Source organism: Hemiscyllium ocellatum, chromosome 17 (assembly GCF_020745735.1).
Source record: "Hemiscyllium ocellatum isolate sHemOce1 chromosome 17, sHemOce1.pat.X.cur, whole genome shotgun sequence".
Classification (NCBI taxonomy): domain Eukaryota; kingdom Metazoa; phylum Chordata; class Chondrichthyes; order Orectolobiformes; family Hemiscylliidae; genus Hemiscyllium; species Hemiscyllium ocellatum.
In genome coordinates this window covers 34596606-34611290 of record NC_083417.1, presented here as the reverse complement: position 1 = coordinate 34611290, position 14685 = coordinate 34596606, and the positions used below count along the sequence as shown (strand labels likewise).

At 38.8% G+C, this 14685-nt stretch overlaps 1 protein-coding gene across 1 annotated transcript in view; it reads right to left on the bottom strand.

Moving 5' to 3' along the window:
* LOC132823692 (PH domain leucine-rich repeat-containing protein phosphatase 2-like) overlaps positions 1–14685 on the bottom strand; it is a 141748-nt gene that overhangs the window by 43768 nt on the left and 83295 nt on the right. The window contains exons 7-8 of the mRNA XM_060837659.1: positions 6771–6917; positions 5101–5331 (exon numbers count right to left, since the gene is read on the bottom strand). Of these exons, the coding sequence (XP_060693642.1) occupies positions 5101–5331; positions 6771–6917 (378 nt within the window). The remainder of the gene's footprint in view (positions 1–5100; positions 5332–6770; positions 6918–14685) is intronic.

Below are 14685 nucleotides of genomic sequence, written 5' to 3'. Positions count from 1 at the left end.
ATTGTGAAGAAACATTCTGTAAACATGGCTGGTAATTATACTTTAAAGCTTAAGGAGTAAGTTGCTTGAAGCATTTAGAATGATAACGAGATTGGATAGGCCTACTATCATCTTTATGAGATCACCATATACCAGAAATTGAACGAGGCCAGTCATACAAATACTGTGGCTATAAGAGCAGCTCAGAGACTAAGAATTCTGAAACAAAAGCAGATATGCTGGAGAAACTCAGCAAGTCAGGCAACATCTGAGGAGAGAAAGCAGAGTTAATGTTTCAGGACCAGTGACCTTCAGAAGTTATTCCCAGCATCCGTAGTTCTTCGTATTTTTTTTAAAAAGTCTATGAGTTCTCTGATGAGTAAGTCACTTTTAAATTACTGTTATGACTTAACTGGGAAGAATGCACTGATAGTTGAGCCCCACTCTTCCATAAATTGTTACTAAATTTGTAACTATTCAAATTTAATCATCAAGTTGCCCGAATGACTGCTATTCATGTCAGTCACAGCTTGATTCACAAGTCAATAGAATGTAGCTTGGGCATTTTTAATCTGATTGATAACACCCATTTGGTGTTATAAAGGCTATTATCTCTTTAACTGAAAATGTGTTGCTGGTTAAAGCGCAGCAGGTCAGGCAGCATCCAAGGAACAGGAAATCCGACGCTTCGGGCAATAGCCCTTCATCAGGAATGAGGAAAGTGTGTCCAGCAGGCTAAGATAAAAGGTAGGGAGGAGGGACTTGGGGGAGGGGCGATGGAGATGTGATAGGTGAAGGAGGTCAAGGTGAGGGTGATAGGCCGGAGTGGGGTGGGGGCGGAGAGGTCAGGAAGAAAATTGCAGGTTAGGAGGGCGGTGCTGAGTTCGAGGGAATCGACTGAGACAAGGTGGGGGAGGGGAAATGAGGAAACTGGAGAAATCTGAGTTCTACTATTATCTTTTTAACTCTTGATGACAATGTACTTCATAGTAATCCTTCAATAGATCAATCTTTGTTTCCCCAAGATGGTGGTGTAGTAAGGGGGCTAGGCCCAGGGCTAACCCACTCTCATCAGCTTGCTTTCTTTTATTCTTTTTATTACTTTCGCACTTTGTTTTTTTTCTTCAGATAATGGAGGCAGCCTCCAGTGGCAGCGGCAGCAATGCTAGGACGAGCTGGACACTGCTACCCTAGCCTGGGGTCTCCTGGCAAGCAAGGAGCGGGCCCTGGGCTGACATCCCCCAGCCTGGATATGCAGGCTTCCCCAAGGCTCCAAGTCCACAGCTAGGCCTGGGTGCCTGAAGGAGGATAGAGATCCCCTCAGCCTGATGTGGCAGTCTCCAGTGTGGTGGTCTCCTTCGTCTTTGGTGTCCAGGTACTCCAGCAGCTCAAGCAGTCTTCTTCAGCAGATGTGCCTGGCCTATTATCCAGCAGCCAAGTCGGGCAGTCTCATCCGAGCTGCGTATTCAGAGTATTCCATCTTTCCTGAATTGGCTTTCCCTGAACCCATCTACTGAACTAACATGGTCTCTCTCTTAATTTTATTCCTTTTTATTACCAAGGATGTAGGTGCCGTGCTGGGGCAACTCATAAAACATTTCAATGTTCAGGTTGTTCCATTATAATGTGCGTTTCGTCAACAATTATAACACAATTGACGAATTGGGGATGCTGTTTCCACAGCGCAAACTTTAAAATTACGTGTTGGCTGTAATGTGATTACAGCTCCAATGCTAAATGCTGTTTCTAAAGAGTGATTTTTCTATTTCACAAGGTTGCATAAGAACGTGACTATCATGCTACAGAAGATGTGACAGTATTTTTCATGTAGAAGTACACGTGACAATAAATTTTTATTCCTATTCTTTGAAAAGAATGAGATACTGCCAACCCTACCAATATAAATTTTTAATTGAGTAATTACTTAGGAATCTGTTTCTGCTTTTAAGTTTCTGCAAATCAATGCAGAATCTAGTTGACCAACTAGTACTGGGAACAAATACCAATGGTGAACTCCAAATTTGTTTGAGTTCAATCCAGTAATATTCTAGCATGTTGATTTCACTTTATCTGGTTTATGTAGGCTTCACTGATAAGGATGTCCTTTAATTGATACTGATTCCCCCACGTTCACATTATCCCTGTCTAACATTGCATTTATGATGTATCATGGCAGGTTTCCTTGAATTGCTTAAGCAACCTTACTAGATGTGCCTTTACATACAAGCTGCCGTAGTAACTTACCTGAATCTGGTTTCTGAGCCTCAGCTAAAGATAACATACTAAACACTTCTTTTGAATCTTCATTCTGAGATAAAGTTTCAGCTACTTTTAAACATCTGCTTAATAGCATTCCTTTCACCTGGTTAGGCTTCAGCTGGCATAGGCTTTGGCGATGGACTTTGTTTAGCCACTCCTCTAGTCACCACACACTATGGAAAAATACCTGGAACTTGTTCCTGTAACTGTTCTGTCCCTTTAACCTCACTTGGACTATGTGATTATAGGCAAAGCTATAACTTTTACTGCAGGGAAGTCATTATCTAGGAATAAATCAACACTACCCATGTGTAATTTCTCAACAACTCTGATTATTGCTGTTCTGGATAACAAGTCACACTCTTTTTGTACAGCTATTATCCCATTTGTTAATGCTTTGACTTTCATTACACTCTCTGGAGAAAAAAGTATGTCATTCCCCAGGAAAAAGAGTTTAATTTTTGTTTTAATGATACAGTTACATGTTCAGCTGCAGCATTTGTAGAAAAAAAAGGGGTTATCTTTCCTTTCTGTAATTAAAGCAACAATTTGGTCTCTCACATTTTCCTTTTGAGTTCTCTTTCTGAACTCACTCTTATGAATCCCTATAGAAAAAATTGTTACAGGTTTCCTACTCAAAGTCCAGCATTCTAAACAAAAGTACCTGACCTTAGGACAATGGAAATATTTAGATCTTCGAATTTCATCTCCAGCCTTAGTATTTTTCTTCAGATCCAAAAAGGAGCTCTTGCAACATTCCCAGTTGAACCTAATTTATTCTGGTTACTTGTCTTCTTTCACTTTCCCACCTTTTTTCCATCTTGGGTGTATTTGTGTGGGTGACAGAAATAAGGCTTTGTTTTGTGGGATCGGCGCATCATTGTCAGCCATTGTAAATTGTTCTAAGAGAATATTTTTTTCTGAGAGCTTCAACACATGGTTATTTATTTCTAATTCCCATCAAAATTACTTTACAAATTCAACATAAAAGTTGACCTGGGCTGTTTCCAAGTGTCGAAACTTTTGTATGTGTGCTTCAGAAGCTGACTCCTAAGCACCCAGAAATGCCTTTTCTACTGCATTATAATCCACAGAAACCTTCTCTGGCAGTAAGACATAAATTTTATGCACATTGTTAAGGTGCTTTGCATGGGTAACATCCAGTTTTCCTTTGGTCCTATATATGTTTCATTATTTTCTCAAAAGACACAGAATTATTTCATTTACTTTTCCTCAAATTATGGAAAGGTCTGTACAAATTTAAACATTTCCTTTCTGCATTTTAGATTATGCCTGGGTTTTACCTCATCAGAGCCTTCTTTGGAAATGTAAGTTTCTTGTTTTTCAAAGTGAATTATTTTAAGCTGGCATTCTCTATCTCTTTTGCCATTATTTTACCTTTCTTTCTCCTCTTGCATTCTCTTTCTAGTGCCTTCTTAACTCTCTGAAATGCTGGTTACTTTTCTCTTTTTTTTAAATCCCTCAAGCTTAATTCTTTTAAGTTCTAATTCCATTTTCCTTTCAAGCTGCTTCGTCTCTTTTTTTACATTGTAGTTAGAACTCCTTGCATTTCTCCCAGTCCCACATGCTTTGCCAATATTTCAATTACCTGTCTTCTTGGCTCTGGCAAACAATTTCACCCCTAATTAATTTGCAAGTTCTATCTGTCCGTTTTTTTTTCTTAATTCTTGTAAAACATTGAGGATATATCTTCAAGTTGCAGGAATTTACAATTTCCATCCCAACTTGGAACTTTATTGCCATTGAGTCACAATCCTGGATTTCCCTTCCTAACCACACCGTTGGGATACTATAGCACTTCAAGACAGCAACTTATTCCTAAAAGGATGTGTGTTGGGAATAAATGCTGCCTAACCAGTTACTGACCCCATCCCACAAATATAAAAAGAAACAAAGAAGCTATTGCCAAATAATCGGACATCCTCATAACATCAGTTATATCAGTGGAATTCTAGAATTCACTCCTCTTAAATATTCTGGCTGGTTGGACAAAATCTTATTTACAGGTATTAGTAAAACCACGCTAATCAATAATAAAAAAATGTCTTTAGCATCTGCAGGCTGGATACAAATGCACTTGTCTCTAAAACTCAGCAAAGATGAATCTCATTTATGTCACACCCTTTGATTCTATTATTCAGAGTTGATACAAGAGCCAACATTTTTAAAAAATCTATCTTTTAAAGTATTATAGGATTCACAAATACAGCCATTACATTCAAATACATTCAACACAAGTAATTCATTACCTCAAGGAATTCAGGACAGGTCTTTCTGTTAGTGATTTGCGGAAAAAGACATATTTGCTCATTAAAAAAAGGTAGCTACACTGCATTTATAAGCAGACTAATCCATTGTAAATTCAGTGCAGGAACATAACAGATCCTTTGAGTGTTTGAGGGAGTTTTGTCAGGTGTCTTCTCAGTAGTACTGTACATTTTTCTCCTAGAAGGGAAAGTGAGGACTGCAGATGCTGGAGATCAGAGCTGAAAATGTGTTGCTGGAAAAGCACAGCAGGTCAGGCAGCATTGAAAGAGCAGGAGACTCGACGTTTCGGGCATGAGCCCTTCTTCATGAAGAAGGGCTCATGACCGAAACGTCGATTCTCCTACTCTTTCGATGCTGCCTGACCTGCTGTGCTTTTCCAGCAACACATTTTCAGCTCTGTACATTTTTCTTGTCAATACTGAATTCATCAGATTAAATGTGCAATAGTATATTTGCAGAAAGTCTTTGCAATGCTGCTTGTTTTTGCAACACTATACTATACCTAACCACAACTCTACAATTCAGATAAATGCATTTATAGAGCTATCACTGCAGTATTTTCTGTTACCTTACCTGAGGTCCAAGTGCTTAATGTGAGTCATTCGTCCCAGTGTTTCCAATACCAACATCTGCAAATGGTTTCCAGCCATGCAGAGCTTATCCATGGCTGCTAAAATTTCACACACTGCTGGGATCACAGTGAAGTCATTGAAGGACAAGCCAAGATGGGTAAGCTGTTGTACATTTCCCAATTCTGAAGGCAAACCTTGAAGACAATTCCCATCCAGAATGAAAGTCTGAAGACTTGGAATGAAAAGAAATCATAAGTATTGGGTATAAAATAATACGCTAACTTTTCTTTACATATAATGCACACCCATTTGTAAAAAAAAGTGTTACATAGCTTTTTGGGCATAAAAGGCAAAAGGAATATTTGGCACTTAATTGATAAAGAGTTTTTGTACTTTAATTCTGAAAATATTAGATTGGATTAGATTCCCTACAGTGTGAAAACAGGCCCTTCAGTCCAACGAGTCCACAACGACTGTCCAAAGAGTTACCCACCCAAACTCCTTTTCCCTCTAACTAATGCACCTAACACGATGGGCAATTTAGCATGGCCAATTCACCTGACCTGCACATCTTTGGACTGTGGGAGGAAACCGGAGCACCCGGAGGAAACCCACACAGACATGGGGAGAATGTCGCTCGAGGTTAGAATCGAACCTGGGACCCTGGTGCTGTGAGGCACAGTGCTAACCACTGAGACACCATGCTTGAAAATATGAAAGACACATATCTAGATATTTAGCAATGTAATAAAAACTGAAGGACAGAACAAAGTTTTTAAGATAATGGAACGATGGGAGAGGCTAAACACTGAGAAATTGTTTGTGAGATGTCCAGTGACTAAATGTCATAAATATAAAATAATAATTAATGACTCCAAAAAGGAACAAAGGAGAAACTTGGATAACTGTGCTGCCACAAGAATTAGTTGAGGCAGTTAGCTTGGGTGCAAGTAAAGGGTGAAATAAGTACATGCGTGAGAAACAAGTATAAAAATAGAGTACATAAAAGGGTTAGGGAGGCTCATTGGAGCAAAATGTTTGAATGGACAAGTTTGTTCAATAGCCTGATGTTGCAGATGCTAAACAATGATGTAATCCAAAAAAGAATGAAATGGCTATCAAATTTTGAAAATGGCTGAAACTTAAAATCCACTAGATAAAGTAAGTCTTCTTATCCACAAAATCATGAATCGGGAATTTGCCTATTCACACCAAAAAAACCAACAAAATTTAACATGTGTGGTCAAAACTTCCATATCTGTGATTCCTATCCTTTTTTTTTCACAAGGAATACTTACTTTTAAGAGAGCTCAGCGCTCACGATTTCATATTCGTAGGGGCTCTCAGAAATGGAATCAAGGATACAGAGAAATGACTGCACTTTCTAAATCAGAACATAATTTTGCAGAATGCCTGCCTTATGACCATTGAGAGATGACAAAATGTTCATCAGTTAAAAAATAAAAGGAGCAAAGTAAATGGATTTGCACAGGTGCTATTGTATATAAAAACTTATTCTGTATAATGTTTAAAGTGGAATCTGCAAAACACTGCATATACCTTGAAAGATAGGAGGGGACAGAAAAAGAGAAATAAAAATCCATTACATACATCAGAAAATGAGAAACAAGTTTCTCTACACTTAATTGCCTCCTATAATATAACACTTACTTTTGCAAATTCCCAATCTCCTCAGGGATATTTTGAATCCTGTTACAGGAGAGGTTGACTTCAGTAAGAGTTGAGATTTCACATAAAGATGCTGGAAATGTTGTCAGTTTATTATTCGACAGGTTCAAGCTTTTCAGCTGAGTAAACCTAAGGTTAAAATAAGTTAATTTGTCTTAGCAGGAATTTGTTTAATTCCATTTAATAGGCTAATTCACATTATTTTGTATTGTACCGGTTTGCTACTGCATAACATGTATTTTCTGTATCTATCACCTGTTTATCACAACCTTGCCAATCAAATCACACTTTACTCAATGTAGAAACATATAAATCAGAAGAGAGAAATAACATACAACTGAACAGCAAGAAATATTGGCTAGAAAACTACCTGTGAGAACCTACTGTGCTTCTATTAAGGATTTATGAATGAGCTGTCTGGAGAACAGAGCAAACAAAACAAAAAAATTCATAAACAGTTTGCAATGATTAGGAATTCCCAAGTGTTACCCCATTGTTTTGATGAGGAGCTGATTGGAATGTTCAATCAAGATAGTCTCAATGCCATATAGCTGGTTTTCCAAAATTATTTGATAAAGCATATTATTGGCAAAAATTTATGAAAAGATAATTACAATAAAGTGAACTATATTATGCTAGACAAATTGCAGAATAAAATCAGTTTTATTATTAATATCAGAATGAAATCGGTGTTATTTAATGCATTTCACTGGGTGTGAACACAATATTATTCCTTAACGCCATTACTGTTCATGACTGACTTACATGGAATAATTCAAATTTTGCAGAGTCATAAAAATGTACAGGAATAGAAGTCTACATAAAACCTATTGTTTGCAGGCCAATTTAAACCATTTACAATCCTTAGACAGCAAGCTCAAAGCAAATGTATCAGTATACTTAGACTGCATAAGTCTTTGCTACAAGTCAACACACAAAAAAACCCTTTGCAAGTCTAATATTTAATGCTCATCCTTAGTTGCCTTGAGAAAATAATGGCCCACGGTTGCTTTCTTCAACTCGTGGCAAAGAAGCTCTAACAACATTGATATAAAACTGTTGCAGAGCAGTGTGAATAACTGGGTCAGTATAAAGGTTTGCTGCTGTGCGATTGAAACATTACACAAACTAGATCGGGCACATACACCAGGTTTCTTTCCCCAAAATATAAGAGCGACACGATAATCTGGCAGCTTCACCGGCATGTTTCACGGTACCAGTTTTAGATTACCATTATTCATTTTTTCAAACTGCTATTTCAGTAACAAAAGTTCACATCCCAAAGTAACCATATCTACTGAACTGCATCCAATTTTAGACCTCAATCAACAAATTGATATTACTCTTCAACAGTCTTAGGCTGACCCAGTATCCTATTTTGGCCCGAAGCCGAGTTTCCCAACCACAAATATGCTTGATTACCAAGACCACCTACATTCCCTCCATAACACCACTGGTCTCCAACGCTGCCTCAAGCCCATTAGCTGTTGAAACTTTCCTATTTTTAACTGCAGACTTGATTAGTCCAATTCCCTCCTGGTCAGCCTTACATATTGCAGCCTTAACGAATGAGCACTCAAATATTCTGTTGCCTGTATCCAATTTTGCCCCAGATCCCATATTTCCAGCATTTTTATGTTCACTGACCTACAATGGCCTTTAGTTTACCAACCCACAATATGTAAACTCCACACTCTTATTCAAGTTCCTCCATGGCTCATTTTTCCCTAGTTTTCTAACCTCTTTCAGTCCTATGGATCCATGGAGAACACAGCAATCCAGCGTTGACCTCATGTACATCCTTGGTTTGTTCCCTCCCCCTCCCCATATCATTATGGTGTTCATGCATTCAGCCAGTTGGGTCATAACCTTTCAAATTCCCCCTCCAACCCACCAAGCCTCTGTTGTAGGGCACTGTTTATTTTTGTTTTTAAAAGCAGGGGAGCACTGGTTGAGTGGTTAGCACTGCTGCCTCAGCACCAGGGATCTGGGTTCGATTCCGGCCTCGAATGACTATCTGCGTGGAGTTTGCACATTCTCCCAGTGTCTGCGTGGGTTTCCTCCAGGTGCTCCAGTTTCCTCCCAAAGTCCAAAGATGTGCAAGTTAGGTGAATTGGCCATGCTAAATTGCCCATAGCGTTCAGGAATGTGTAGGTTAGGTGCATTAGTCAGGGGAAAATGTAGAGTAACAGGGAAATGGGTCTGGGTGGGTTGCTTTTCGGAGGGTCAGTGTGGACTTGCTGGGCCAAAGGGCTTGTTTCCACACTGTAGGAATTCTAATTCTAAAACAAAAGTATTTGACCACCTGTCATGATGCTCGTTTATTCAACACATTGTCAAGTTCTTTATGCAATTATATTTTTGAGAGACTTCTCAGGATTCTTACTACTTTATAAGCTTAAGACGAATGCTAATTGTTGCATTTAGTCCTTCAATAGAGAACTTACCAAGATTTTGTGAAATGTGTTCATTCATAAGGGACATATGACCTCTCAAACCCAACTCCTCTACTCAATAAAATTGTGGTTAATTTAGTCTTCGCCTCAGTTCCATTTTTCTGTCTCCTCACCAGAACTCTGGACTTCACTGTTTAACAATGAATCTATTCCATGACTTAATCCTCCACAGCAGTCTAAAGTAGAGAATTCAAGAGGTCATGACTCTCAGGAAAAAATCCTTGTTATCACCATTTGAAACAGAAGACCCCATTTTCTGAGACAAGTCTCGACTTCTCAATTCTTCCAACTAGTGAGATACCATCTCAGCAACTACCCTGTAAAGTTCATTCAGAAAATCACCTTTCATTCTCATTGAGCCTGTTTTCTTTGAAATCAATCAGCTTGAATGACAACCTCAGCAATCTAATTAATAAGCTCTACCTTAACTGCCTCCAATACATGACAGTTACATTCAGGATAAGGCATTGGCAATTCTTCCCTAGAAATATGTGCAACTTAGTAGCCCACAAACCCACTAACATACTAAAATGGCAACTAATGAACTTGAAAGACCTTATACAGACAAGCAAAACTAATGTCATTTACAAAATACTATGCAAGGACTGTAACAAACACTACATTGGACAAACAGGCAGAAAACTAGCCACCAGGATACATGAACACCAACCAGCCACAAAAAAACATGACCCTCTCTCACTAGTATCCTTACATACAGATGAGGAAGGACATCACTTTGACTGGGACAACACATCCATCCTAGGACAAGCCAAACAAAGACACGCACGAGAATTCCTAGAAACATGGTATTCCATACCGGAACTCTATCAACAAACACATCAAGTTAGACCCCATCTACCACCCCCTGAGAAAAGGAACAGGAAGTGACTTCACTACAAGAAATGACATCACCAACCCAAAGAAACCAAACATATAAATAGAAAGCAGGAAATTTCAGCAGTGCTTTGCCTGAGGCGCATTGAAGAAATTACCTAGTAGGGTGACGAAACGTCTGGAAATGAACCTTCAAACTCAGCGAGCAAACCTACTTCCAAAATCTCAAACTGAGCTACAAATCTCCTCAAAACTTGCTAATGTACAACTTTTATGTTAATCAGCTGTAAATCTAAACTCCATCTGAAAATATCTGGAGTTTCATTTTTAAAACTTACTGCAAATCACAAGAAATTTTGGCTCATAAAAACAGTTTCAAAGTGTCTATATTGAATATAAACTTCAAAATGTTGAACAGCTGCTAACACTAGCAATGCCTCTTTTGAGATTGTGAAGAATTTCTGTTGATGCTTTTTCAACTTCTTTGAAAAAGAAGCCATGGATTTCTCTGTTCCAGCCTTGGCATCCTTAAGAGTACCGCTCCAATTCCAAAGTCACTAGCATCTAATGCTAATTAAAATGGTTTCTTAAGCTTAAGCACTATTAATATAGGTTAATTTATGAAAATGGCTTTTGGCTTTTCAAAGGCTGCCTTGCATTTTGAAGGCGACACCGTATTCATTTTTTTTAGAATTAACAAATTAGTTAATAGTCTGGTTCCTGTACTAAATCTAGGTTAAAACTTTAAATCCACATAATCTCCAATCCAAAAAATGCCATTATCTTCCATTTTGTTTTATGGGCAAGAATGTCAACTACAATTTTTACTTTTGCCCTTCAGGATGACAACTGTTCCTTGTCCCACAATCTGTCCCAAGTAAGTCACCTTGACTTTTGCAAACTCACTTTTTGCAAGATTTAACATCAACCCAGCTGACTGTAATAGTGCAAACAAATTTTCTTTCCATGTACTACTATATACAATGATGTCAGTCAAATAATTAATTAATTACTGCACAATTAGACAGTTTAGATATAACACATTTCATTAATCAGTGAAATGTAGCTGGTGCGTTCTTAAATTCGAACAGCATAACTCGACATTGGTATATAATCCATTAAGTGCGATAAATGCAAAACTCTCATCTACAAATTGTAGTGGATGCTGAATCAGTTGTTAGTTTTAAAATCGAAGATGGATAATTTTTTGTTAAACAAAGATATTACGGGATATGGGCCAAAGACAGGTATACAAAGTTGGGCAACAGTTCAGCCATGATCTCCTTTAATGGTCCACATTAGATTTGCAGGTGGATCACATTAAACACAATTAACATTAAATTTGATAACATCTCCAACAAGCCACATGAGTTCCCTTCAAACCTTTCCAGAAAGTATTCAAATATTCACTACCTTCCAGTTCTCCATTTTTGGCCATAAATATAGATACATATTCAGAATACATTTTATGAATGAAATAAGAGAACATGAACAGCAAGCTTCAGCACGCTTTCTAATATCCTGCATGCAGTTAAGGTTCAAGCTTCTTAAATGGGTCCCAATGGGAAACATTTTCATAGACATTTAAAATGAATATACCTCTCAGCCAAGTGTAATGGGTTTTCTTCACTTAAAATTATATAACCAGCATTTTAAAAAATTATACTTTCAGATGCAAATATTCCAATTAGTGGCAAATGGAGAGAGCTAGGACTTTCAAAAACATTCAGAATAATTATGCTAATTATGCACAATTTGTTGTCATCTGTCCGAATTTGTATTCATGGTCCACAACCAAAATGCTAGCTCTCCTTTTATTTCTGCAGATGTTGCTTGACCTACTTACTATTTCCAGAACTATTTGTTTTTATTTGATTTCTACTATCTGCAATGTTCTAATTTTGGTCCAATCTAAATGCATCTACCCCAATCCATAGAATCCCTACAGTATGGAAACAGGCCATTCGACTCATTGAGTCCACACTGATCCTCCAAAAATGATTCCATCCAGACTCACCCCCCCACTCTTTCCCTGTAACCCTGCATTTACGATAGCTAATCCAAGTCACCAGCACATCCCTGGATGATGTGGACAATTTAGCGTGGCCAATCCACCTAACTTGCGCATCTTTGGACTGTGGGACAAAATGGCAGCACCTGGAGAAAAACTCACGCAGACACAGGGAGAATGCGCAAACTACACATGGACAGTCACCCACTGCAGAGATTGAATTCCTTGCACAGTGAGGCAGCAGTGCTAATCACTGAGCTACCATGCCAACATAACTAGATATAAAAACTAAAACGAGATTTCAAAATTCTTTTAGATACAGGAATCTGCAAAGCAATTAGATGACTGTTTCCTACATATTTAATTGTTCACACCACCCAAATTACTGTATATGTGACTTTCCCATAGCACTTCTTTTCAAACTTGATTCTTAGTTTGAAGGACATGTGTGGATTGGTGTGATGTCGGACAGAGAGAGAGAGAGAGAGAGAGAGAGAGAGAGAGAGAGAGAGAGAAAAAGGGGAGAAAGAAAGAAAAGGGAGAAAGAGAAAAAGAGAGAAAGAAATAGAGAAAGAGAGAAAGAAATAGAGAAAGAGAGAAAGAAATAGAGAAAGAGAGAAAGAAAGAGAGAAAGAAAGGGAGAAAAAGAAAGAAAATTGCTGTCATTTAGTTTGACAAACTTCAGTAATTATCTCCGCCTTTCAATACATCTCTATGCACTGTGAATTATGATGTTTGCATTAGCTTTAAGTCATGTAAGAAATTCTTTAAGTTATTGCAAGAAAACCTTTTTTAAAAAAATACTAACGCTGTTATAATCCCCAGTAAGACCATGAACATGCTAAGGGAAATGTAAAATCCCCCGTTATTGCCTGAAAGAATGAAGTTATAAGATGTCATGGTTTAAAACAAAGCTTTTACTTTGCAGGAACAGAATCATGGAAAACAAGCATCGCCTTTGATGATCATTCATATTTTCACATTGAAAAACACAATAAAATACAATGACATATACTTTTGACTAAAATTTTCAACTGAACTTCCCCTTATGCAAGTCTTTGACTACAGATTAGATTCTTTAATGTAATCCATTTTCTTAAAAGTTTTAAGAAAAGTTCTCCATAACTTGTTAAAGTCTGGACCTTTATAGCTCAAGTCTGTACATCATTTGCAATTTCTATGCATATTGATTTCAACTGAATATCAGAATAAAGGGGACCAACAGTTGGCCATTGGCCTGTCCTGTCATTCAAGATGATCATAGCTGATCAAACACTTCAACACCATTTACTCACTTATCCCCATAATGTTGGGCGTTACTGGTAATCAGAAATGTAACAAGTTCTCCCTCAAACATAATGAGAGTGCTTCCATAGTCTTCTGTGGTGGAGGATTCCAAAGATTCACAAACCCCTTAGTAAAAGAATTTCTGCTCATCTCAGATCGAAGCAGTAACTTCCCTTATTTTTAAATTGTGCCCCCCCCCAGTTCTACAATCCCTAATCAGAGGAAACATCCCCCTGCCCACAACCCACCCTCCCATCCTGACACCTTCCCCTACCACCGCAGGAATTGCAAAACCTGCGCCCACACCTCCTCCTCCCTCACCTCCATCCAAGGCCCTAAAGAAGCCTTCCACATCTATCAAAGTTCTACCTGCACATCCACCAATATCATTTATTGTATCTGTTGCTCCTGATGCGGTCTCCTCTACATTGGGGAGACCGGAGGCCTCCTAGCAGAGCGCTTTAGGGAACATCTCTGGGACATCCGCACCAATCAACCACATCGCCCTGTGGCCCAACATTTCACCTCCCCCTCCCACTCTGCCGAGGACATGGAGGTCCTGGGCCTCCTTCACCGCCGCTCCCTCACCACCCAACGTCTGGAGGAAGAACGCCTCATCTTCCGCCTCGGAACACTTCAACCCCGGGGCATCAATGTGGACTTCAAACTTTTCCTCATTTCCCCTTCCCCCACCTCACCCCAGTTCTAAACTTCCAGCTCAGCACTGTCCCCATGACTTGTCCTACCTGCCTATCTTCTCTTCCACCTATCCACTCCATCCTCCTCCCTGACCTATCACCTTCATCCCCTCACCCACTCACCTGTTGTAATCTATGCTACTTTCTCCCCACCCGCACCCTCCTCTCATTTATCTCTCCACCTTTCAGGCACTCCGCCTGTATTCCTGATGAAGGGCTTTTGCCCGAAATGTCGATTTTACTGTTCCTCAGATGCTGCCTGAACTGCTGTGCTTTTCCAGCATCATTAATCAAGAATCTGGTTTCCAGCATCTGCAGTCATTGTTTTTACCTATATTTTAAGACAAGCTGACCAAAACAGCACTGGTACTCCAGAAATGATCTAACCAAGCTCCCATACAACGGAATTGAAGCAAGACTTCATTACACCTGTACTCAAAATCTCATGCAATAAAGGCTAACATTCCATTAGCCTTCACAACAGTGTACTGTATCTGCACATTAATCTTCAGTGACTTATCGACAAAGATACCTAGATCCCTTTTCCATCTACACTTTCCAACTGACCACCAATTAAGAAATACTCTGCACATCTGTTTCATCAACCAAAA